Source organism: Myodes glareolus, chromosome 3 (assembly GCF_982192425.1).
Source record: "Myodes glareolus chromosome 3, mMyoGla1.1, whole genome shotgun sequence".
NCBI lineage: Eukaryota > Metazoa > Chordata > Mammalia > Rodentia > Cricetidae > Myodes > Myodes glareolus.
In genome coordinates this window covers 5,348,225-5,373,874 of record NC_142028.1, presented here as the reverse complement: position 1 = coordinate 5,373,874, position 25,650 = coordinate 5,348,225, and the positions used below count along the sequence as shown (strand labels likewise).

The following is a 25,650-nucleotide window of genomic DNA, read 5'->3' as shown; positions in this document are numbered from 1 at the left end:
CTTGTCTCTTGACATCAGATTAAGGGAGGCTCTGTTTCCAGAAACAACACTTTGTTTTGTGAGGTGTTCAGTATAGGCTGAGGAACTGGTGGCTTCATCCCCCCACCCCCAGACAGGGTTTCTCTGTTGCTTGGAGCCTGTCCTGGAACTGATTCAGTAGACCAGGCTGGCCTTGAACTCAGAGAGATACATCTGCCTCTGCCTCCCGAGTGCTGGGATTAAAGGCGTGAGCCACTATCACTAGGTGGCAAGACTTCATTTTTTTAAAGTTCTATATTGTTCAGGCTCCCAAGAAAACCAGTTCATGTACTTACTTATTTGACTTTTCAAAACTTGAAAGAAAAAAAATATTTAAAATGTTTAATGTCTCGATAACTGCAAACTGATTGCATACTTATTAACTTGTTAGGGCCAGCGGTTTTCATGCAAGCCAGTTTCTTTCTAATAGAAACTAAAGATTCAACCCCCTACCCCTGCACTCCAAATGCTTGTAATGTAGGTGAAATACAACAGCCATTAAAGAGTTGTAGCTCCTCAGGCCTGGTGACCCGAGTTCCATCTCCAGTAGCCCCTGTAAAGGCAGGAGACTGGACCCCACAGAGTTGTTTTCTAACCTGTACACATGTGCTTGTCTCCCCACTGCACATCACACATGCATGATTCATGCTCACATGTGCATTCATACATACCTACGCACAAATGTGTGCATGCTCACCCCCCACACATGTACACACACGTGCACACACGCACGTTCTCACACACCATGGTGCCCATGTCAGAGACAACTTTCCAGAGCTTTCTACTACCCTGTGACCCTGAGGCTCAAACTCAGGACATTAGACTTCCTCAGCAAGCTCTTTGCCCAGCCAGCCACACCTCAGAGTTCTTTATAATAACAGGCTTTTGTGTGCAGCCTTGGGACCTTGTGCGTGCTGGCTAATATTCTATTGCTGAGCCGCATGCCATCCCTAGGATGTTCTGGAGAGAGTTCAAAAGTGAGATGTAGATCTAGACAAAAACCTTACACCCACCCAACCCCCCACCCCCTGCCAAAAGCCTAATTCAGGAGGTCTGCTGTGGGGATCAGAACCGTTAGTTTTACCAATGTCCCAGCTGACATTCTAAAAATTTTGGGAACGCTGCCCTTGAGAGACTTTTTGAACTTGTCCACTTTCAACCCTCATACTTTTGAGACAGGAAGTCCCTGTACAAAGCTGGCTAGCCTGGAACTTGTTATGTAGACCAGGCTGGCCAGTCTTCAACTCAGATCTGACTGCCTCTTTCTCCTAAATTCTGGAATTAAAGGTATGTACCACATGACTCCCTTTGCTGGAGAAATGTTTTTCTTAACTCCAGGTATATAGTATTTAAAATAGATACACAAATCAAATATTTACTGAGAGTAAACCGTGAAGAATTTTAATTAACAGTTTATAGCTTTGCATTTAATTTTACCACTTACTAAGAGTAAACTTGCATGCTGATGATATGGGTAGGTTTATTTTGCATAAAATATTTTCAGAATTTGACGATTTCATACATGTATATAATTTATCTTGAGCATATTCTCCCCCTATTAATTTCCCCACCAAACATATCCCAGCACACATCCCTCCACCACTTTCAGGTCTCCCCACTTTTCGCAGCCCACTGAATACTGCCTGCTGGAATGTCGGCTGCTCTTGTTGGCATGATCTCATGCAGGGACCCGTAGCATCTGTGAGCTCATGAATGCCTGAGTCATGTCACATGCAGAAGACAGCAGCTCAGAGCCCCTCCCCACCCTCCCACTTGTATTCTCTCAGCTCTCTTCCACGTTGTTTCCCAAGCATTGGGGGAGGGGTTGCATAGATTCCAGTTTAGGGCTGAATCTTCAGTCGCGTCTCCGCATTTTGACTAGCTGTCTGTCTCGGCCCCGCTGCCCACTGCAGAAAGAGACTTCTTTGGCCAATGCCGAGAGCAGCGCTGATCTGTGGATATGAACATAGTATTTAAAGGTGATTTGACAACATAGCCATTGAGCAAAGCAGCAGGAGCGGACTCCCCTGGGGCTGTGACCTGAAGAGCTGTAGGCCTCTGAGCAGAAGCTGCCCCCGTGTGAGCTGTTTACTGATCAGTGTCAGGTCTGTCTGGTGGGTGGGCTAACGTGAAGCCGTGCATTCACAAGGCCTTGAAATCGTAGTTTAGCTACTTTGTAACGAAGGCGTTTATATGTGTTTGTCTTTATGGCCAGCTTTCTAGAACACTCACTGTGTGGTTTACTAAAATTATTAGATTTTTAAAAGATGCCCCGGTTTCTAATAATGTCATTGTGTTGTCTGGAGCCAGAAACCTTGCTGGGCCAGTGCCCGGCATTGTCAGGGAACACTCCATATTCCAGTCCCAGCTGATCTCACCCTGCTAAAGTGACTGTGGTTGAATTGCCTCTCTAATGAGAATCATTCTCAAAGGTCGGCTTTTTGGTTTGTTTTTAAAAGGCAAGAGAATACCGGTTGGAGGCCGATCTGTGATCTGGAAACAAAAGCTCCCATTGGTAAAGGTTCTAAAGAACCAGCATGCTCTCCTTTCTCTAAGAGCCTGTCCTTCTGGTGACCCAATGAATCCTGCCTCGTTGCTAATGGAGGCACAGACAGATCCAGGTCCAACCTCTTTGAAGTTGTAGTTCCTGGCAGCCCCCAGCCTAATGTCTAATGGTCGATGTGGCACTTTGCCTTGCCACAGAGACAGCTAAATCCTTGGCCCCTCACCTGCACCCTCCTCACCCCCCAAACCCTGAGAGTGACAGGTACGGAGTGGAAGCCATCCAGGAAAGGTTCAAGGCCTGTCAATCACAGCGCAGTGTCCTAAGTTTCTCAGAGAATCTGAGAAAGGAACAGAGTATATACAACAAGCCCCAGGTTCGTGCGTTTGTGCCTCTTCCCCCTAGCAAGGCTGGACTCCGCTAGAATGTTCTTTCTCGCTCCTCTAGCTTGTAATCTGCAGAATGCAATGGCCGAAAGCCCCTCTCTGTGAAGCAGCGGACTGGCGCAGTAATGCAGGGGGGAATGCAACTTAGGGGCCCGAGCCTGCAAGCACTTACCTCTTCACTACAGCCAGCCCGTAGGGCTCAGCCTTCTAACCAAGCAGCCTCCCAGGGGAGATGGGATCAGCGTTCTAACAGCTATGGTTGGGGTGATGAGGGTGGCTGGGCAGGTGCTAACCGGGGTCAGACTTCTGCGCAGAGGTGACAGGTGGAATGCCTCTCAGTGTCCTCTCTATTCACTAGCTCCTTCCGGTGCTCACTCTGGGCCACTGGCTCTCCAGAGATCCTGTTCTGCTGTCTCCGGTGCTGGAGCCACTATTGTGCCAATGCCCTCCTGTCTGTCTGTCTGTCTGTCTGTCTGCCTGCCTGCCTTGTCCATGGAGTTAATAACTCTTCTAAAACTCCTTAGCTCCAGTAATCCTTCAGTGTACTCTTGAACCACCAGACTGGTCACAGTCCAAATTCCAACAGTACTGATTGATCCCAGAAATCTCACACAGGGACCACTGAATTTGCAGCGGGAAACCTGTACAAATGACATGTGCTTAGGGAGAGGGCACCGCGAACCCCCTCTCGTCTTTGTTTGTTTGTTTTCTAATCAATTTAACAAAAAGTTTAAAGGCCGTGCTGGAGGAACGCACAGTGCTGCTGCGGAGGTCGGGAGTTCAGTTCCCGTGCAGGGCGGCTCACAACCGCTCGTCCCTCGGGCTTGCAGGGTCATCTGCCACCTTTGGCTTCCCGTCGCCTGCGCTCACGCGCACGAACCCACACAGACACGTCGATAAAAGACACAGAGAGGCCATTTACACGGAGGGCGCCTGACGTGCCGGCGGGGCCGAGCCCGGGGCCGCGGCGGCGGAAGGAAGCGCTGGCCCGGCTCGGCGGAGGGTGTGAGCCCGGGGGAGGAGCCTGCGCGGCCGGGCGGCTGGGCGCAGCGGCCCAGCCATGTCCGCCGAGGAGGTGGTGCAGATCCGCCTGGAAGGCCGTTGCTACCCGGTGAGCAAGAGCAAGCTGATCGAACAGAGCGACTACTTCCGCGCGCTCTACCGCTCCGGCATGCGCGAGGCCGTGCGGCCCGAGGCCGGCCCCGAGGTGCAGCAGCTGCGCGGCCTGAGCGCACCGGGCCTGCGGCTGGTGCTGGACTTCATCAACGCGGGCGGCGCGCGCGAGGGCTGGGGCCTGGCCGAGGACGAGCTGGCCGAGGCCAGCGTGCTGGCCGAGCTGGTGGAGGCCGCGTCCTTCCTGCAGGTCACGGCGCTACTGCGCCTGCTGCTGTCGCACGTGCGTCTGGGCAACTGCTTGGAGCTGTACCGCCTGGCTCAGGTGTACGGGCTGCCCGACCTGCAGGACGCCTGCCTGCGCTTCATGGCCCTACGCTTCCACCAGGTGCTGTGCCAGCCGCACTTCCCGCTGCTGCTGTCGCCACCGCCCGGTCCCGGGGACTGCAGCCTGAAGCAGAGGCTGAGGGAGGACCGCATGCGCGGGACCCCGGTCCTGGTGGCCCTGGGGGACTTCCTCGGGGGACCCTTGGCCCCGCATCCGTATCAGGGGGAGCCACCGTCCATGCTTAGGTACGAAGAGTCCACGGAACGCTGGTTCCCGCTGGCTAACAACCTGCCCCCTGATCTGGTGAACGTCAGGGGCTATGGCTCAGCCATCTTGGACAACTACCTCTTCATCGTGGGCGGGTACAGGATCACCAGCCAGGAGATCTCGGCCGCACACTCCTACAACCCCACCACCAACGAGTGGCTGCAGGTGGCCTCCATGAACCAGAAGCGGTAAGTGACAGCTTCATTCATTGCCCAGCTGTTTGTTGGCCAGAGGCGGTGGCATCTCGCTGAGTGCTGCTGGCTCCGTCGCGCCTGGCGAAGTTCCCAGAGAGCCCAGGGCTCGCCAGGAAGAAGTCACCTAGCCCAGTCACCGGCCTTCTTACCGGTGCGAGCCTTGTGCTTCTCTGTCGCAATGTGCTCGCAGAGGATATTGCAAACGACAACTGCAAACGATAACTGTTTTTTCAGTCTCTTTTCTTTCCTGGCCTGATCCGAATTATAATGCGGCTTGGGCAGTAGCTAATGCTGGCTTTGGGGAACTTTTGTTGTTGCTGTCAGTGACTTTGCATCCTTCTGCACTTGGGTCGGAATCCGCTGTCCCTAGGATGACATTAATACGCGCCACATAGGGTTTCTCTTCTTTTTCCCTTTCATTCTCCCCTCTTTTAGTTCCTCCCTAGACAGCAATCATCTTTGACCCAAAACTTGAGCCCGGAGTGGTCACCTACAGATCGGGCGTGCCCTGGTCCCTGTGTTGAGTCCCTTGCGGTGGTGGTACCATTAGCAGAAAGCCTACATACTACCCTCCTGCTTATGTTCGGTGATTTTCCTTTATCTTGGTGCGTTCCTCTGGCTGGGTCTTGAGCTCCTGGGCTCGCTAGGCCCAAGTTACCTTGCTGCCTTCTAGCCTTCAGAGTAAAGGTTTGCACTACTGCAACCGGCTTTCTACAATAAATAATCTCTATGTTATCTGTAACTTCAAATGTAATGCCTCTACCATTCCAGTGGTTGTCAGACTATCATTTAGGGAATGACAAAAACCAGCCTGTACGTGTTCAGTATACACACTTTGCCCTCATTGGTTGAGTCTATGAAGCTGTGGACTCATAGGGCCAGAGGCATTTCTTCCTCCCTCCCTCCCCTTTCTTTTCCTGTGGAGCCCTCTTGCCTTGACCCTGGGTGACTTGGAGAAGAAGTGCAGCTTGGGGCCAGGGTGGGAGGAGAAGTAAAGAGAGGAGTCAGGAAGAATGTGAGAGAGAAGCAGATAAAGGAAGAGACTGCAGGACCCAAGTTGCCTGGGAAGTGGAATCTTGTGCTACAGTCTTGTTCCCCCGGCTGCTTAGAAGGCTGAAGCAGGTAGGTTCCACGTTAAGGACCCGAATAATGAAACAAAACTCAGAAGAGTGGGGAAACGGTATCTCAGTGTGTGTTGGAGCGTTTGACAAGCACTCATGAGGCCTGGATCCAATCACCAGCGTCCCAGAAGTGGAGAGAAAAATGACCAGGAGTGGACCAGGCCTCTCTCTATCAGGCCACCGCCTGCTGCCATCCAAGTCCCACTGTGGTCTCCGCCCTGAACTGGAACCACCTGGGTCCATCTCAGGACAAGGGGCTCTTAGGTCAGAGGTTATTTGCAGAAACATATCTTGTTCTGCGGGCTCAGAGGTGCAGAGCACTTGCTGCTCTTGCGTCAGACTGGTGTTCAGTTCCCAGCGCCCACACTGGGTGCTGTAACTGCAGCTGCAGGGCATCTGGGGCTAACAGGCACTCACATGCATGTGGACACATACATACAGGCACACAAATAAAAATAACAAATAAATCCTAAAAATTCTGGCAGGCTGAAGCATAAGGAGTAGAGATGAATGTGTCACTCCTGTTCCCTGCCAGAGGCACTAGCTAAGGTTGGAGGGGAGTTGTCCAACCTCCTGTAATATAATACTTACATCACATCATTCTGGCTTAAGAGGCTGAGGCAGGAAGGTCTGTTGTCTAGCCTGAGCTACAGAGACCCTTTCTGAAAACAAACAAAAACAAAATAATAAAGTTAGCATCAAAAATGTTATTTCAAACTTTAATTAGAGCACTTTTTAAGTGCTCTAATTAATCAGCAAAGGTGGTGCTCTGAGATTGGGTGGAAGGTTCTAGGTTCTGTCTTACCTCTCCCCTGTGTGTCTGAGGTCGGGTGGAAGGTTCTAGATCCTGTTTTACCTCTTCCCTGTGTGTTTGAGGTTGGATGGAAGGTTCTAGGTCCTGTCTTACTCCTCCCCTGTGTGTCTGCAGTTGGGTGGAAGGTTCTAGGTCCTGTCTTACCTCTCCCCTGTGTGTCTGAGATCAGGTGGAAGGTTCTAGATTCTGTCTTATCTCTCCCCTGTGTGTCTGAGATCAGGTGGAAGGTTCTAGGTTCTCTCTTACCTCTCCCTCATGTGTCTGAGATCAGGTGGAAGGTTCTAGGTTCTGCCTTACCTCTCCCTCGTGTATCTGAGATCAGGTGGAAGGTTCTAGGTTCTGTCTTACCTCTTCCCTGTGTGTCTGTCTCCAGCTCCATCCACTTGAACTCAGGATGGTAACCTTAACTCCACAGTCCTGACCCCTCACCTGTCTTCTCTTTTTAGCCCGAGATCCTTGGTCCGTTTGCCTCAAAGTGTTCTTTCCGTTCTCTTTAAACATGGTCAAGCTGTGTTACACTCCTGCCTCACAGGGAAGCTAAAGTGAGTTCCTCCGCCTTCAGTGCGGTGCCAGGCACCTGAAGCAGCTCCAGGAAGGGAGGGTTTGTTTTGGCACATGGTTGGGGGCGGAGAAGGAGTGGTGGCGAGAGCCTGAGGGAGCAGTCAGGAGTGATGGATGCTGGTGTCCAGCTTGCTCTACTTTTTATGGTCCTGATGGTAGAATAGTGCCGCCCACTTCCAGGGTAGGTCTTCCCTGGACCTACCTTCTCAGTTAATCTAGAACATTCTTCATGGACCGCCCGGCCAGAGCTTGTCTCTGTAGTTCTAGATCCCGTCGCGCTGACAGTGTTAGCCATTGCCACGTGTCCCCTGATTATTTCATTGTGAGAAGTTATATTTCATTCTGAGACAAGGGAAAGCGGCTGTGTGGGGAGGGGGTATTACCAGGGGCCAAGAATGACGGCCAAGAACACACAGTGAAACAGAGTGGCTTAGCTCATGGCAGAGATGTGTGTGTGTGTGTGTGTGTGTGTCCAGTCTAGTCACAGTGTCACGTGACTCCATCCATGGCTGATGCACTGATGAGGTCAGAGGCTCCTGACTCAGCCCTCCCTAAACTACTTGTGAACAACGCAAGGAGACCAACCCTTCAACACATGAGCCTTTTACCCACTAGGTACCCAAACCACAATAGTGTCTATACATGCATGTCATAGTTAGGTATTATAAATGCGTGGATGCTTACATAAATATAGGCGTGGCCAGCGTTATCATTTGGGAGCTGTGTGTGTATGTGTATTCCTGAGTGAGTGGGGCATGTATCCGCACATTTTTACTCTAAAACTATTAGAGTACTTAATGTTTCTTCTAATTAATGGTTATTGTATATGTATTTTTAACGATTATCTAAACTCTTCTATTACTAATAGAAGCTTGGGAGTCAGATATGAGTTTAAAACCTGACTGATCAGAGAAGTGAGGTCCTCTCTCTCTCCATCCTTGATCCAAACTGGCCACAAATCTTTCTAACTCCTCTCTACTACTTCCTGTGTCTCTCTATATGTCCTGGGTCCTCCAAAACCTCTATGACTGATTCCGGTCAGCTTGCAGCTGGCTCTGCTCTCTAATTCAAGGTAAATTTTATTGTCAGTTGCGGGTGTCAGAGTGTGATCGAAATATCCCACAATTTTTTGTGTGTGTTCACAGATGCGTATCTATTGATATAGTTTTTGGTTTGGTTTTCTTTGTTATTTTATTAGTTTTTTTTTGAGGCAGGATCTCACGTATCCAAGTGGGCCTTGAACTCTGTATCTAAGCATGGCCTTGCACTTCTTCACTTCCTGCTCCACCCCATGATGCTGGGATGAGCCGCACACACCAGCACCCTGGGTTGTTGTCTTAGTGTGATTCAACACCGGAGTCCTAAAGTGGCAGTTCTGGGGGACCTGGTGTCAGTGTGTCACCCACGGGCCTCCTCACCCTGGACCATCCTGGTTATTCCCTAGTGGAAGTGAGGAGTCAGGGTGACCAGACGTGAGGGAACCGAGTGTCTAAATGTTGGCATCACCAACAACTGAACCTGGCGCAGCAAGCAGAATGCAGTGTAGTGCTGGCCGTGCAAACACGCAAGCCCCGGTTCCTAGGCTTGGGTTTGAGTGGCTTCATGCAAGAAGCAGGTTTATCTTTTCACCTGGATTTGCTGTGTATGACTCTTTTATATCCTGTCCATGGAAGTTTCCTCCAGATGAGAATGTGGGCATACTCCTCGGTACCACATTCTGTCGTACGACTTTGCCTTTTTGTGTTGAGATGTGAATCTCTGACATTTCTTTTTAAGGTACGGTGTAAAGTTACAGACTTGAAAATGACCGTATCGGCCAGTAAGATGGATCGCAGTTGTTAAAGGCACCTACAGGCAAACCTGATGAGAGGAGTTCGAGCCCCGGGACTCTCGTCGGAGAGGGAGAGGATTGATTCCTACAAGCTGTTCTTTGACCTTCCCATGTATGCCATGGCCTTTGTACATGTTCACAAACACACACACACACACACACACACACACACACACACTATACACAGATGTAATTTTTTAAAAAGAAAATAACTGTACAAGTCCCAGCTTCTTATTTTATTTTATTTTTTTTGAAGTCTTTTTCAGGCACGCAACACCGGTTCATTGTCTGAACACAGATTTGACTCTTGACATGTAGAAACTTGTATGACCACAGAATTGCCTTTCCTCCCTCCCTTAATTAGGGGCGGCTTGCAGGAACTGGCCACTAGCTGCAGCTGTCCTTTGGAAACGTCTTTAAATGTCTAAGATTGTTCCTAGGGTCTCCCTCAGCTCTGGCTTCTGCTCCGAAGGTGGAACCAGGTGGGTCCTGTTTGTGTGAATGCAGCAAGGTTGCGAGGCCTCACTGGCAGCCAGCCGGCTGCTGGCAGAGGAACCCGAGGGGGGAACCCTGGAGAGACTGTCCTGCTGGAGAGCCCACACAGCTGGACACCAGGGGCGGAGAGAAAGTGGCAGGCCTGTTACCTCCGCAGCCAAGTTCTGGCCAACAGTTGAAACTGCTTTTTGATTTTTGCTTTCTGAGTTTCCCACAGGTGGTTGGAACCACAATGAGCTTGTGTTTCCCACCTTCTCCCATCTCCATCCTGGTCCCCAGCAGAGGTCACTACAGCAGAGGCAGGCGCAGGAGCCACAGAGGTCCAGGCCAGGGAGGAATGTCGAGTTTCACAGTCGCAGAATTGTCTGTACCAAGCCACGGTGGCGTTTTGTTTCCAGAACTCTGTTTCTGGGTCAAGCGTTGTCCTCACTTCATCATTAACCCCAGTAACTCTGTGAGGCTGGTTTTGTTATTGGCCCCATTTCTCCAGGGAGTCTAACTTGCTTTCACATGGTCACAGGACTAGACTCCACCCTGGGTCGTCGTTCTCCTCATTATGGTTTTCATGGCTGTTGGTCGGTGGCCAGGTGTTTAGCAAAGTTCTCATCGCTTAGGTTTTAAGTGTGTGTTTGAGTCAGGGTCCTGCTGTATAGCTCAGCTTGGTCTCTCACTATGTAGCCCAGGCTGGCTTTGAACTCTTAAGATTATCCTGTGTCAGCCCCTATGGAATCATAGCTCTCCTTCACTCCCCCTCCCCCAACATCTGCTTTGGAAATTGAACCCAGGGCCTCAGGCGTGCTAAGCCAAGCTCCACTGTCATCAGGCTGTGGCTGCAGTCCTAGAGGGCTTTTTATTGCTTCTCAGTGAAATGAAAATTAAATTGCAGCCTTGTCTGATTTTCCTCACTTGCTTTTTATTTATTGCAAATGGGTCATATACAGCTACAAAATGGAGGCTCATTTGGTCTGACAGGTAGCATGTTTCTTCCTGAACATAGTGTGTCAGGGGTCACTATGAAGGGAGAAGAGGTAGTTGTGAGGTAATCGGTGGCTCAGATGCACTGCGCTGTCCCGCTCCTGAGGTGACCAGTGTGAGCCTCTTGCAGACACTGGAAATGCGGCGTCGGGGTGTGCAGAGGGGAATCACAGACTGCAGAGCTCTGGAAGCCGTCTGTGCCGCAATGAGAGGCCAGCCCTCTCCCCTGGAGTTAAGAAGCTGGGGCTCCAGGCTGGAGAGAAGGTCCAGTGGGTACGGAGGCTGCTGCTGAGCCTGATGGCCCGTGTCCACCCCTGGGATGCATGTGGTGGAAGGAGAGAACCAACGCCTGCAAGCAAGTTTTCCTCTGACCTCCATATGTGCACTGTGGCAGGCACACTCCCACACTCCCACACGCATGCAGGTGCACTCTCTCTCTCTCTCTCTCTCTCTCTCACACACACACACACACACACACACACACACACTTACACAATAAAGAAATGTAATCAATTAAAAACAAAGAGGCGCTGAAGCAATGGTTTCACAGTTAAGGGCACACACTGCTGTTCCAGAGGACCTGAGCTCAGTTCCCAGCATCCTCGTCGGGTGGCTCACAGTCACTGTGGGCACCTGCATTCATCTGCCCTCGCACACACCCTGCCTCATGTGTATGCAATTAAAAACAAAAAAAACCCAAGTCTTAAAAGAAAACCCAAGGCTTAAGACATGAGGAAAATCACCCTCCCCATGCCCCACAGAGCGGCCTGTGTGCTTGACTCTACTTCAGAGATGGGGAAACCGAGGCACAGATCCACTGAGCTTCAGTCCGTGCCCCAGGTGACACAGCTGTTCAGCGGTGGACTGTAGATTTCCTTGTGCAAGCCTGGAGTTGGAGCCCTTAGCAATTTGCCTCTAAATTTAGCAGTTGGTTTGTTTTCAGGTGGCCAGCCCATCTGCAAGCAAACCCAACATTAATAAACGTTTCTCTTGACGAGAGCTCACACGTACGGGGTTTGGAGGGATGGAGTTGTTTACTTAGCTGCCTGTCCGATTGGTCTCAGAAAAAAAGCCCCTTACCTGTTTGCTTAAGACAGAGGACCGTGCTGGATGAATTGCACACGGTGTTTTGATATTACAGAATTTACTATCTGTGTACCTGTTGGAAGTGAAACCAGCCTGAGCCGGTCAGAATTTAGTGCCTATTTACAAACGTTATTTCCTCTGGTTCACCAGATCTGCACACACAGGGAGGCCATCATGGTTGGACGTTAAGGACCATTGGCAGTGGGGAGAGTAAGCAACATGAATCCAGGACCCCCCAGTTGCTGCCACCAGGGTGAAGTCTATCTGCATGGCTGGCTGGGTTTAATGGCTCTGAGGCTCTCGGTGAAGAACGCTGGGTTCGCCCTCTTGTTTGGAAAACAAAATGGAACCGGTTCTTGTGTGTCCAGACACCGGTAAAGCTCTCTACTTTCTTCGCGCTCTTGTTGGCGGATGCTGTACCTTGCTGTGGCCCTGGACTCGATCTTCCCATGCACACAGCCTGGGTTGTTGCTTTGCCTTCCATCTTTCCTCCAGTGTCCTTCTTCCTGGAGCAGTCCTTGGTGGAGTTAGACACAAGGGCCGTGTCCAGCACCCTCATTTCACACAGCTGAAAGCCTCAAGGTTGTGCCGAGAGCATCTCTTGCTTGCATGTTTAGTCCCTGGGGTGAGATTCCCCCCACCTTGCCCGCACATTAGAGGTGAGGACCTGAAATGGATGGGCTGCCCAGCCTTTGCACTGTAGCTCACTGCAGGCTTGTGGACATGCCTGTTGTGTGTCTCTGCAGAGAGGTGGGGACTCCCTCAGAACAAACTGACCTTGTTTTACACAGCTAATATTTGAAGCTGACGACAACACTTTTGTCGAGATACGCGTGTTTGTTAACATCTGTAAGTAAACTACTGGACCAGAGGATTTTAATTAGTTCAGCTTAGCCCTTCCATTTATATATAGCAGTTGGGTGGTATATGAGCTGCCTTCTGGTGAGGGGATGGGTCCCTACTGGTGGCTAATGGGTCTTCTTGGCCATCCATTAATGCCTCTATGCCTCTGTTGTACTTGGATGGAACCTCCTCTCTGAGGAAAAATGAACGAGCCATTCTGGAAGGAGAAAGCCTAGGGGTGAGTCTGCTCTCTCTCTCTCTCTCTCTCTCTCTCTCTCTCTCTCTCTCTCTCTCTCTCTGTCTCTCTCTGTCTCTCTCTCTCTCTCTCTCTCTCTCTCTTATTCTTAAAGACGTATTTTAAAAATATTCAAGTGTATGTCTGTATGAATATATGCCACTTGTGTGCAGTGCCTGAGGAGGCCAGAAGAGGGCATCAGATCCCTGGAGCTGGAGTTACAGGAGGTTGTGAGCTGCCATATGGGTGCTAGAAACTGAACCTGGGTCCTCTGCTAGAGCAGCCAATGGTCTTACCCCCGAGTCCTCGCTCCAGCCTGTGCTTTCTCTCCTGCTGGTCCCCCTGGAATATCATCTCCTAGCATCTGTAGGTAGTGATCTTCATTGTCTCTGCTCCGTTCACTTTTTCCCTTCTCCTCCACCTTTAGGCTGGTCTTGGGTATTTCTTCCCCAGCTGGTGGTGCTGTTTGGTGAGATTGTGGGATGTTTAGAATGTAGGTCTCTCCACCAAGGGTGGGATTTGAAGGCCACACCAAGCTGCTGCCTGGTTCCCTTCCCCTCTCTGCCCGAGTCTTCACTGTGATGTGACAGCCCCATGCTGCTGTTCCTGTGGACTGTTCTCCACACTCTCCCTGCCATGATAGGCTGAAACCCTCAGAAACTGGGAGCCTTCTGTAGTTGTTTCTGTCAGTTGTGGGATCACAGTTACACAAAGCTGTGAATATGGCAGGGGCCTAGTTCCGGGTCCCTATTTAAAATAGCATGCCCTGCACAGCTCTCAGACGGCCTCCTGCCCTTGAATTAATCTCTGGACTTCAAGCAACATCTAATCAATGAATGTGTTCTTTAGGTAGTTGTTCTGCTGTGTAATCTATGGGGGAGTTGTCTGTACGTGTCCAGTACAGATGCAATATGCTATTCACACATCTGGGTCTAGCTGCCTTCTGGATCCAGATGTGATGTCTTCAGAGGAGGCAAACTGAGTTAAGTGTGCAACAGAGGCCCTGGTTCTTGGCCTCAGGCCCACAGGCAAGATTGGTCCTTGTCACCAGGGGCTGCTTGTCTGCAGTTGCTTATGCCTGTGCATCCGCTATTTCTGTTCAGCAGAACCTGGAGCTGTGGGTACCAGGGTACCGGCCACTGAGAGGTTCCCTCTGCAACCCTCAGGCAGAATGACTCTACCATCTGCTGGAGAGCTTCCTCTCCCCACATCTCGACCAGGACTGACCTTGTGGGCTTGCTTCTTTCTTTCAGCTCTAACTTCAAACTCGTGGCCGCCAGTTCGAAGCTCTATGCCATCGGTGGGCAGGCGGTGTCCAACGTGGAGTGCTATAATCCTGAGCAGGATGCATGGAATTTTGTGGCTCCCCTGCCAAATCCTCTGGCTGAGTTCTCTGCCTGCGAGTGCAAGGGGAAGATTTATGTCATTGGCGGCTACACCACCCGAGGTGAGCAGTGGTGGTGGTGATGTGTGTGTGTGTGGGGGGGATCAACTGCTTTTGCTTAAACTAAGGCGGCCCCGGGCAGGGCAAGACTACCGCAGCCCCGGGGAAAGGCAAGATTGCTGTAGCCCAGGCAGGGCAAGCCTGGCCAGAAGAAGCTGTGTATCTGAGTTTGACTTTGTGCACCAAATGCAATATACTCACCATTCCTAAGGAAGCCAGTCCTTTTGACAGCATGAGCTAGCGAGCAAGGACCTTCAGGGGCCTTCTGTGAGCGTGGTCATCGCTCCAATAGAAAGAGGAAGTATGAAGGATTGTGAATATTCTTTGTGCTGCTGGAAACCCAGCCTTGTGGTCAGCACCTGGAACCTGATGTTGGATGTTCGGGTCACAGCTTTGCTTGGGAGAGAAGCATAAACGAAGTACCCTTCTCCCCTCAGAGTTGGGCCCACCCACCGGTGCCATGCCAGAGCTGAGTCGAGGCTTTGCGTTACCAGACAGGCCCTGTTCTTTTGTCACTGAGTGGGGGACGTGAACACAGAGAGCTCGCTAGACAAGATGGCAGTGCCCGTGTGGCGCGTTCCGTGACCTTGTGTGCATTTCTCTCTATGGTAGGTACTTTATAGGAGCAGAGTGGAAATAGGAAAACCCCCCAGGTTTAGTGCTACTGTGTGTAGCCAGGAGATCCCAGGCATCATGGCTGTGGAAGAAAGGAAAGAGAACTGCACCCCTCTTCCTCTTTGCCTCCTCGGAGGTCTCTTGGCCTTGGGGATTTCTTCTCTGTTGGGTGTACCCGACATGCAGCCCCCACGGCTGAAGGAGAGGTGTCCCTGGACTCATGGAGTTGCTGGTGTCATGGTCGGCTCATGAGTCACTGGCATGTGATGTGTGCTGGCCAGGGCACAGTCCTTTATGGTGTGATGGGGCAGACGGAGCTTTCCAGCCCTGGCCGATGAGACTCGGGGGCTGGAAGTGACCACATGGACCTTTGTAAATGACAGACACTGGTCTAGTGTTTAAATAGGTGCCCCAGAACTGGGCATGATGGTACAGCCCTGTAATCCTAGCACTGGGGAGGCAGAGGCAGGGGGATCCAGGCTTTAAGGTGATTGTGGGAGAGAGTAGACCTTGTCTTTTGGGGAGGAGAGAGAACATCCCGCACCTCTCTAACTCCCTGTCTGGTGGCTTCACCACGTGTCTTCATGTGACTTCTCCAAGAGTCTCTGTCTCTAATAAGGATACTTGCACCTGGGTTAGTAGTCCAGAACCATCTCTGTTTAATAGCTTTACTTATATGACTACAGATCTGTTTTTCAAATTTTTTTTTCTCGCTGGTTGGTGCTGAGGTTGAGGAGGTGGGCCTGCCTTTGGGGGATCCCCCACTCCCCTCTGTAGGTGACCTGTATATATGTGCATCTGAGAAGAGGCAGCAGCAGAGGGATGGGTGTGCTGGAAGCCCTGAGTTCTTCCTCAGATGCTGCCATTTTCCGGTGACCGCCATGAAGATAAGAGTCTTATCAGCGTTTTCTCAGTGGAGAAAAGAGAATTTGCCTTTGCTAGTAGTCTTCCGCTGGGGCTCAGGGCACAGCCCTAGCCTCCGCCATGCCTGAATGCTTCATCTGTCTCTACTTTTCTAGTGAAGTAGCTAGCTACCTACAGACATTTCTCCTTTCTTTTAGGTGGTGTGGTTTGTGTTGATGTAGAGCGTTGTAGATCAATCCTTCTGTCTGAGCCTCGTGTGCTAGGTTACATGCATGAGCCTCTGACTCCTTCAGGTGGAGACAGAATGCATGGTGTCTGACATGGAACCCGTGTGCCCTCACTTCTCCCCCACACAGAAGCTGCCGTGTCCTACTGGGAACACCGTTCTTCTGGTAGATTTCCTGGCTTTTCCATGACCTTGGCTGAGCAAATGGGCTGTAGATTCGACCTGGAAAACCCTTCTTGTGTGTTTTGAGCTTCAGAAACCACCACTAGTGTGCCTTCCTCCCTTGGGCCACCCAGGATGATGTCCGTCCTGGATTCCCTGTGCCAGAGACCATGATGGGCGGTCAGGCGGTGAGGCTGGATGGGTGTTTGTGTTCTAAGCGAGAGGGCTGGGCACTGCTGTCCGGCTTTTCCAGCACTTCCTGGTGGTTCCCGTTTTAACCAGGTCTGCCTAATTGTTAAGAAAAAGACCCAACGAAACAGAACAACCAAGAAGAAATAAGAACCAGTACTTGAGTTGGAATCTCATCCTGTTGACTTCTTAAAAGAGACTTAAAATTCAGTAAATAATGGGTCATGATTTTTTGTTTGTTTTTGAGACAGGGTTTCTCTGTTATGTAGCTCTGGCTGCCCTGGAACTGGATAGATAGCCTAGTCTGGTCGTGAGCTCATCCAGACCCGCTCTGGGTGTGTACCGCCACACCTGGCTCTTTCTTGGCTTTTATAGTGGAGTCGATTATTTTGGTTCTTACCAGGCAGTAGAGAAATGGAGGTGCAAGGTGTGGACCCTCATCCCTGTCATCCTGTCACTCGGGAGACTGAGGCAGGAGGATTGCTACAACTTTGAGACCATCCTGCGGTACATAGTGAGTTCCAAGTCTGCTGAGCACAGACTGGAGAATGAGGCCTCTTGTCAAAAGAAAGCAGTAGGAAGTCGTCGCAACCTTAAAGGGCAGAGGGATCCATGCTAAATGTAAAGACCAAAAGATTATCCCGCCAAGTCAAACCGCTTTGTAGTGGCCCGGACCAGTGCTGACACCAGTCAGAGTGCGTTGCAGTGGCCCGAGCCGGCACTGACCACCAAGTCAGACCGCATTGCAGTGGCCCGAGCCAGTGCTGACCACCAAGTCAGACCGCATTGCAGTGGCCTGAGCCAGCGCTGACCACCAAGTCAGACCGCATTGCAGTGGCCCGGACCAGTGCTGACACCAGTCAGAGTGCGTTGCAGTGGCCCGAGCCGGCACTGACCACCAAGTCAGACCGCATTGCAGTGGCCCGAGCCAGTGCTGACCACCAAGTCAGACCGCATTGCAGTGGCCCGAGCCAGTGCTGACCACCAAGTCAGACCGCATTGCAGTGGCCCGAGCCAGTGCTGACCACCAAGTCAGACCGCGTTGCAGTGGCCCGAGCCAGCGCTGAGTGGAGGGAGCTTGCAGAACGCCCAGGAAGGCCTGCAGGCTGTCTGTTGGAGTGAGGAGAAACTTCCAGGTGACCCAGGCAGGTGTCCTTGGTAGACTAACAAGAGTTCCTTATCTGGCCCCTAGAGTCTTGTTGCCTGGTCTGTAGGGACGTGTGGACCTGTGTGAGGACCAGAAAGGCAGTTTCCTAGGGGTGGAGAGCCTGTGAGCATGGGGACCCACGTTCACTAAGGACCTGGTTTCTCTGTGCCCTACTTGCTTGGAACCAGATTTGGCTCTGGAGCTTTCCTGTCTGTCTGTGCCCTCTCTGCCCCCTCTGTCTTTCTGAGATAAGGTCTCATTGTGCAGCCAAGGCTGGCCTCAAGTTTGCAGACCTCCTGCCTCAGCCTCTGAGTGGCATGGTTACAGATGTGCACCATCATGCCAGATCTGACTGTGGAGCTCTTTACTGGGAGCTGCAGGTGAGGTGGGGGTGGGATGGGATGGGTGGTGTTCACCTTTGCTGTAGGCAGGCCAGTTGCTATGGGTGGGTCCATTGCTGTGGGAGGGTCAGTTGCTATGGGAAGATACATTGATACAGTTATGTGCTGGTCCATTGCTGGGTGCTTGTGCTGGGGTGGCTCCCAATCTGAGCTGTTTTCACCACTGATAGTTTTTGTTGTTTAACAGTAACTTTCTTTTCTGGGTTTAATCCCAGCACTCAGAGGCAGAAACAGGTGGATCTCTCTGAGTTTGAGGTCAGCCTAGTTCCAGGACAGCCAGGGCGGTTGCGCAGAGAAACCCTGTCTCAAAAAACAATAGCAACGAAACAAAAATGAACAGAAAAAAAGACTTCATTTTTTAAAATTGTTAATACTTTCCTTTCCTTGCTTTAGCTAAGGCCGTTTATGCTTTCCTAGAGAAGAAAATATTTTAAAAAATAAGTTTAAAAAGAGCAAAGCAAAGCCCTATATTTTGAATCTCACAGCGTGATTTTCTGTTTTTCTTATTTTGCAGTGTTGGGGACATCGCAAGGGTTGGGAACTGCATGCACCCTAGCGACCACTCTGTGTTCTTGACTTTCTTTTTACATTTACTCACCAAGTTGCCAGGGCTAGCCTTGAACTCACTCTGTAGCACAGGCTAGCCTTGAACTTGAAATCCTCTTGCCTCAGCCTCCTAAGTAGCTAGTATGACAGGCATTTTTTTCTCAAAAAGAAAGAGACTATATTTATTCTCCAAGAAGTTAGCTATTAGTTAAAAGCAATGAAAAAGAAGGCCTTTTCCCTGGCTTCTAGCCACATGGCCACAAACAGGCAGGAGACGAGGCCGTTGGCGTGTCTCTGGGGCTGCACTGGGAAGCAGGTCTGCGAGTCAGTCTGCCGCTGTGACGAGCAGGCGCTGAAGCTTCTGTGTCTCCTGACAGGAAAGCCTGTTCTGTTGGCTTCTGGCACGGTGTTTAGAGTTTGTCAAGGACAGACCCTGTTGCGGCTGGGCCTGCCTCCTGTGTAGTCAGGCATACCACATGAGAATCTGAGACTGTTGAACTCTATGCTGACCATGTGGTTCAGCAGGTTGCCATGCCGGTCAGGCTGCACAGGCCAGAGGGCGGAGAACGGCGCTCTACGAGGCATTATTCTAGGATTTCCAGCGCTTTCTCCCGAGGCAGGCAGTGTTTGCAGTGCTGTGAATCCTATTTGTTGACACCTGTCTAGGGCTAACTGCATGTCTGGGTAGACATACCATCATTCTGCCAAGGACTCAGTTTTACAATGTGGACTTTCTATTTTGTGTAAGGCAGCATAGATCTCTAGAGTTCTGGTGGCCTGGGCTGCTCGTTAAAGCATAGAATGAGCTACAGTGGTGAGAAGGTGCCCTGAGATAGGCCGCAACCAGGGCTTGCTGAGGTTAACTCTTCCCTCGGAGGAGCCGTGGCCCAGCTCTGAGTCCTACAGCATCTCCCTGTAGCCATCTGTCTACAACAGCATCCACAAGTTGCCTTTAAGTCAAAACTACTCTTTCCAGGCTGCCCTCAAACTCATGGTCCTCCTGTCTAGCTCTTCCTAGTGCTGGGATTGTAGGCAATGAGCCCCCATGTCTGGCTTCTGGCTTTGTGGTTCTGAGGGCCTCCTAAGAAGGGAGACTCCAGATGGCCCCTTCCCCTTCTGCTTGAAAACCCACTTCTCTAGCCCCTACCTTTCTGACGGAGCTTCGACTGCCTATGGCCACATGGTATGTGTGGCGAAGCTGGGTCCCCCCTGCCTGGGTGATGCATGGCATGTCTCGGGCGTTTGTCATCTGGCCTCCTTCTGTGTTTCAGATCGCAACATGAACATCCTGCAGTACTGTCCCTCCTCTGACCTCTGGACGCTCTTTGAGACCTGTGACGTCCACATCCGCAAGCAGCAGATGGTGTCCGTGGAGGAGACCATCTACATGGTGGGTGGGTGTCTCCACGAACTGGGGCCCAACCGCAGGAGCAGCCAGAGCGAGGACATGCTCACCGTGCAGTGCTACAACACGGTCACCCGGCAGTGGCTCTACCTGAAAGAGAACACGTCCAAGTCGGGTCTGAACTTGACCTGTGCCCTGCACAACGATGGCATCTACATCATGAGCAGGGACGTCACCCTGTCCACCAGCTTGGAGCACCGAGTGTTTCTCAAGTACAACATCTTCGCCGACAGCTGGGAAGCCTTCCGGCGGTTCCCAGCCTTCGGGCATAACTTGTTGATTTCCTCTCTCTATCTACCCAACAAAGCAGAGACCTGAATGATTTAACAGTGTTTAGAAGAACAATCTGGTTCGAGAGGGGAGGAAGGCAACCCTCTGACATTCCGATTCCCGAAGGGCACAGTAGACTAACTTAGGCCGTGTGTGTCGGAGGCTTGGCTGTAAATAAGCTTTCTTGAACTAATTACTTGAAGACTTGGGGGAAGGACACCAACATTATCCCTTCTAGGCTGTTTTACACATCATGGGAACAAATGCCATAAGTATTCTTCCAAACCTAACCATCTTGGGCCAACAACTAAAACTCAGCATTAGAAAGTAGACAGCCAGGGTCTGCCCCATAAGGGCCGAGGTCAGCATCTGGCACAATGGAGTATTTGGATGGCTTTTTTTCTGTGTTCTCCCCTCTGGGGGTAGAACCTAGGGCCTCATGCTAGTCCCGTAAAGATGACTTTAAAAAAATGCTATTTCCTTTGGTCACCTGAGATGTCATGAGTAGGGGATTTTCCTCTTTCATGTTCAGGTTTTTTTTTTGACAAGCGTTAGGAACCACCTCCTCACTCCTCTGGTCTCTGTTGTCACCCAGATTCTCTGGTAAGGCGCCTTATTGTATATGTGTTTCAGGGACCCGACAGGTGTGTCCAGCCTTTTGACATTTAGGAACTGCATTACCATTTACCAAGTTCGTGCACAGTTAAGTTACCTTTAAAAAATTTTTTTCAATGTTTTAAGTAAGGTCCTGATGTTGAGTTAGCTGGAGTTAGAGCTGTCTGCAGGGGCCCACAGTTGTGACTGCCTTGTCCACTATAATGGTCGAGCCAGACAGGGAATCTGCACACGCAGCTGGTCCCTCCACACACTTGGATGAGCGCATGCCAGCTACTTCTCCAGCCTGTCTGCGGTTGAGAAGGCTGCGCAAGCAGGCTGGCCAGCCTCTTAGGCTGCGTGTGGCAAATGCAGGCCTGTGTGGGTCATGGACCCTGCGTTGTGAGGTCTTTATGTTTAGAAGATTGCTCTTAACATTTTATAAATGGAGTCTTAGATGAGGGAGTACCACATAAGGAAAACATGCCTTTGTGCGTTGTTCTTATTGAATGTATTGACTTAGATCTTGTTTCAAGATTTAAAATTTTAAAATAAACAAACAAGTTTTGCACATCTAGATGAGGATTCCTGCGCAGGGGCAGGTGTGCGGTCACGGGCTGCCTTTAAAGGCAAGGTGGCTGTAGCTCGTTTACGTTAGAAAGCGGGGGTGAGATTCCGTACAGACACGAATGACCTCTGCTGGCATGTCGGAATTGAGGTGCTGGCTCATGGCTCTCATGCCAACAGCAGTGAGCAACAGCTCTAGAGAGTTCACTGAGTCGGTTCACGACGGATAAAGGGATCTGCCAATCACGGGTCCGTGTTTCTTAACAAACTTAAGAGCCCACTTAGCATGCACGAGAGGCCCCGGGTTTAATCTCCAGCACTTAACAGCAACAAGGCCCTCACTTACAGGAATTTTGATTGAAGAGCATTTGCTATGACCAGCTGCTCTCTTGTAGTGGAGTCGGTTAACCAAGCCAGACTCTGTCTCTGCCCCAGCAGTGGGCGGCGGGCAGTGCCCGGTCAGTGACAGCCACCTTACACAGTTAAGAAAGCTCTGTAGAAAAGCCAAAACTACAGGCAGATTCATTGCTCTTGGCTGCTCTCCCAGTGGCTGGTCACGCAGAGGGGGGATGGTATCCCCTCTCCCCAGTATCTTCAGGGTTTTTTTTACAGCCATGCCTCTAATATACCCAGAGAGTCTACTTATAAAACTTCTATTTGCACAGCTATTTAAAAATTCTGTGTTCGAGGGCAGCCTGGTGTGCAGAATTCTAGGATAGCCAAAACTAGACAAAGAAACCCCATCTCAAAAAACAAAACAAAAAAATTCTGTTAGTGTTTATTTGGGACTTGGTGACAGATCTCAGGGTCTTGTCACCAAATCTACCAGTAGCTTTCCAGTCTGTAACCTGCTTATAATGCTGTTGGAAGCTTGCAGGCCATTGCCTTATAGCCCAGGATAACCCCAAAGTTGGGATTCTCAGCTTGGCCTCCCCACTGCTGGGACTGTAGGCCTTGTGCAACCCTGTCCTTCTTTCTTTTTCCATTATTTTTTAAATTGTTTATGTTGGGTTCTTTTCAAAAAAACAAAAACTGAAATCCTCACCAAAAAGTGGTACTTATAGAATAGATTTAATTTATATTTCGCTGTAGAACGGAGTTTTGGGGAGTCTATAATTTCACTACTGCACCTTAGAATCTAATTTATGTTCACCACTGTGACTCTTCACCGTATGCAGCCTAACCCCATATTCAGAGATGATGGGTGTTGAGTTAGCGTTGAGCAAAGATGGGCGGTTAAAGGTACATCATTGTGTCTGCCAGTCAGCCACGTCTCTTCCTGAGCACCGTCTCTTGGGCGTATTTCCTAATGCTCAACTTGGACCAAATGGAGGTAACCACTGTCATCCGCCAAGCTCCTAACAACCCGGCTTGCTAGGTTGCCCTTGTACTGTTGGTGGGGAAGAGGATCTAGATGCACAGACTCCCAACAGAATTCTGTTGTTCTTGCTGCCAGCCGTGCTTGGGGAAAGACTGGGCAGCTTTCATGGCATCCGTCTGCCTGCGCCCTTCACCCGTGTGGACGTTTTGAGAGCTAGAGCTTCCTTCTGCTGGTACCAGTTGGAGACTTCAGCCAAATGACTGTGTCTTTGAAACCCTTCCCGCCTTCAGGCAGCTCCTTAGATGGTACTGTCTTTATTTTCTTCCCATTCCCTAGTGCCTTACCCACTCCCAGATGTTTCTGAGGGATTCTGACTCCCACTGTGTGGCAGAAAGTGTCTGGGAGGACACCCCGTGGGAGCTGCCTGCCAGAAGAGTCTAGTGCGTTGGTTGGTGGAAGGGGTTTTTTTTTTTTTTTTGCCCCGACCTCAGTGTTCCGACTCAAGAGGCTTCTCACCTCGGTACCTTGGAAAGGTTCTGAGATGATAGTGTGAGAACCGGTAACTTCTTCAGTCCGCGCTAAAATGTAACATCAAAGATTCTGGAAGGCTGGGGATGCCGGCCAGAAACAAAAGGCTTAAGATGAAGCATGAAACCAAAGAAGACTTTGACTATGGTGTTTTCTGTTTTGTTTTGTTTTGTTTCTAAAACCAAGAACCCGAGAAATTCCAAAGGCCTTAGGTTTTCATTCAAGTTGAGGGAGCGAGAGCGTACTGCAGGTAGAGGGAAATGTGTCCTTGTGCTAAAGTTGTTTAGGGGTGCCATCTTCAGATTCCCGGCTAACATTCAAGCCTGTTTGGTCAAAGAGGTAAACAGAGGCAGGGCTCTGATGTCTTTGTCAACCGGTGTTTAGTGAGTATGGCTTAACGCTGCTGGTCCTAGGGTCTGCTAAGGGCTGTTCTTAGACCAGGAGTGGGGAGTATGAGGTGTGTGCCTCTCCCTCTCTGCCACTGTTTGCTCTCAGAAGACCTGATGGTCAGTGCTACCAGACATCCCTGCCAGCCCGCCAGAGTGGAGTGAGTACCAGTTCCCACCCCTGCATCAGAGACAGTGGGTGGGCATGAAGGGAGCCGTGATTTCTGGAAACAGTGAGCTGCGTCAACTCCATTCCCTGGTGACCAGAAACACTTGAATGTCAGTGCAAGACAGTGCTGAGCCCGGGACACCGGCCGAGCCGTCGCCGTCATTCTCATTTCAACTAGGGTGTTGTTAAAGATGCCCGCTTTAGTCAGGCACACCGGGCCCTGTCTGGCAGCCTCTCACATCTTGGCCCAATCTTCCCACTGCCTCATGATTTAGTAATAATCCCGGGAGCTCGTTTGTTCATAAATCTGAACATGTCCCCTGTTTTGGTTTTTTACTATATGCTTTTTTAAAAAGTTAACTACTTTTTATAATCCTTGCACTTCACAGTTTGCGATAACACAAGAGTGACGTGGAACCTGTTTGTTTAGAGTTCACTCTGCACTGAAGCCCCGCAGATGGTTCTAAAGAAGGGGAAGAGAAGCAGCTGATAAGGGTTTGGTGTGAGCAAGCTCAGCGCTGGTGCCTTTGGGCCCACGCCTTTAAAACATTCCCCTGGAAGGCCTCAGCCACACCCCCTCAGACTCGCTGGGCACTGATTGGTTGAGTTTGTCTTGCCCTGATCGCCCAGGGTTCTCCCACCCGGTCTCCTTGTAGGCCTTTGCTCCTCACTTTCTTCTGTTAGTTTGGGAACACAACAGGAGATACATAGCCACTGCCAGCTTGACACAGCCATGTTCACCCATTCCTACAGGAAGCTCGTGAACTGTCCAAGAGGATTCATTCCAAAGAGCTTAGTGTTTCCGTAGGGCTGGTTGGTGCTTCCGTAGTCTGTCTGTCACTGGCAGAGCGAAGGAAAATGTGACTCGCGTTCTGTGTCACTACCTGGTGGGCAGTTCACTGCCCCCTCCAGTGTTTTCTTCCCTGGTTGTTTTTTTTTCTTTTTTAACGGAAAAGGATAATCTTCAAGTTATGTTATGACCGACACTTTCTTTGTTTGAAAGGTTATACTGAGTCCATAGTTTGGAGTGTGGAATAAACACACACGTCAACATTGTCACAAAACCACAATAATTGTGTGTCTCACACCTGTGAACCACAACTCTGCGTTCATTTTCTTTCTTTGGACTATGGAAGGAAATGTTTCAAAATAAAATAGTTCTCAATCAGCTTTTGATGTGTGGTAGATTCTGTTTTCAGCTGTGTGTATCCAGTGCTGCGCAGAGCTGGAGAGCGGAGTCCTGAATAAACTGGGAGGTTTGTGGAGTCCTGGCTGGCATGCTCAGTTAGTGGAGTGAACGCAGCAGGAAGGAGAACCACGCTGGGCAGTGGGGGAATCAGAGGGATGAGAGTTGTGCAACCAGCCCTGGCTTATTAGTAACTGTTTTTAGAAAAGATTTTATTTTTAATTATGTGTGTATGTGGGGAGGTGTTGTAAGGAGGCTGCTTGTTGGTTCCTGGCTGCCCATCCTCAAAATAATCACATAGAAACTATATTAATTAAATCATTGCTTGGCCCATTAGCTCTGGCTTCTTATTGGCTAACTCTTACATCTTAATTTAACCCTTTTCTAGTAATCTATATATCACCACATGGCTGTGGCATACCAAGTAAAGTTCTGTTCGGCTCCTGTGGGGCTACATGTCTTCTCTCTGACTCTGCTTCCTTTCTCCCAGCATTCAGTTTAGTTTCCCCCGCCTACCTAAGTTCTGCCCTATAAACAGGCCAAGGCAGTTTCTTTATTCACCAATGGTATTCACAGCATACAGAGTAGAATCCCATATCACCTCCCCTTTTCTGTAATAAAAAGGAAGGTTTAACTTTAACATAGTAAAATTACATAAAATAGTTATCAAGCAAGAATTACAGTTACAATTTTTATATCTACTTATATCTAAGGAAAACTATAACTATAAATTCTTCAACTCTGTCAAAGACTCTAAAAGGATATAATATTACCTAAGTAAGCAAGAATTGCATTATAAACAATTTCCAAATCTCTAGAATTGACAGAGACATCTTCCTGCCTGGACAGTCACCCAAAGG

At 50.1% G+C, this 25,650-nt stretch overlaps 1 protein-coding gene and 1 long non-coding RNA gene across 3 annotated transcripts; one reads left to right on the top strand and one right to left on the bottom strand.

Moving 5' to 3' along the window:
- Positions 1–1,392: 1,392 nt before the first annotated feature.
- Positions 1,393–7,318, bottom strand: LOC125399440 (uncharacterized). The gene is made up of 3 exons (XR_007231688.3): positions 7,093–7,318; positions 3,080–5,175; positions 1,393–1,970 (listed from the first exon to the last, which is right to left on the bottom strand). It is a non-coding gene; the product is annotated as an uncharacterized LOC125399440 (long non-coding RNA).
- Positions 3,968–24,772, top strand: Klhl42 (kelch like family member 42). 2 transcript variants are annotated; one of them, XM_048432822.3, is made up of 3 exons: positions 3,968–4,803; positions 14,024–14,217; positions 19,636–24,772. In XM_048432822.3, exons 1-3 carry the CDS (start codon positions 3,968–3,970, stop codon positions 20,085–20,087), a joined length of 1,482 nt encoding a protein of 493 aa, XP_048288779.2. In that variant the 3' UTR covers positions 20,088–24,772. The 2 variants fall into 2 exon arrangements, with proteins under 2 accessions (XP_048288779.2, XP_085543522.1); XM_085687396.2 differs by lacking the exon at positions 14,024–14,217 and having other exon boundaries at positions 4,670–4,803.
- Positions 24,773–25,650: the final 878 nt, after the last annotated feature.

What these genes read in the sequence shown, in the direction of transcription:
- Klhl42 (XM_048432822.3), top strand. Translation starts at nt 3,968, where the DNA reads ATGTCCGCCGAGGAGGTGGTGCAGATCCGCCTGGAAGGCCGTTGCTAC. An exon ending in GCCTCCATGAACCAGAAGCG is followed by an intron (nt 4,804 to 14,023) that starts GTAAGTGACAGC and finishes TCTTTCTTTCAG; the next exon opens with CTCTAACTTCAAACTCGTGG. An exon ending in TGGCGGCTACACCACCCGAG is followed by an intron (nt 14,218 to 19,635) that starts GTGAGCAGTGGT and finishes TCTGTGTTTCAG; the next exon opens with ATCGCAACATGAACATCCTG.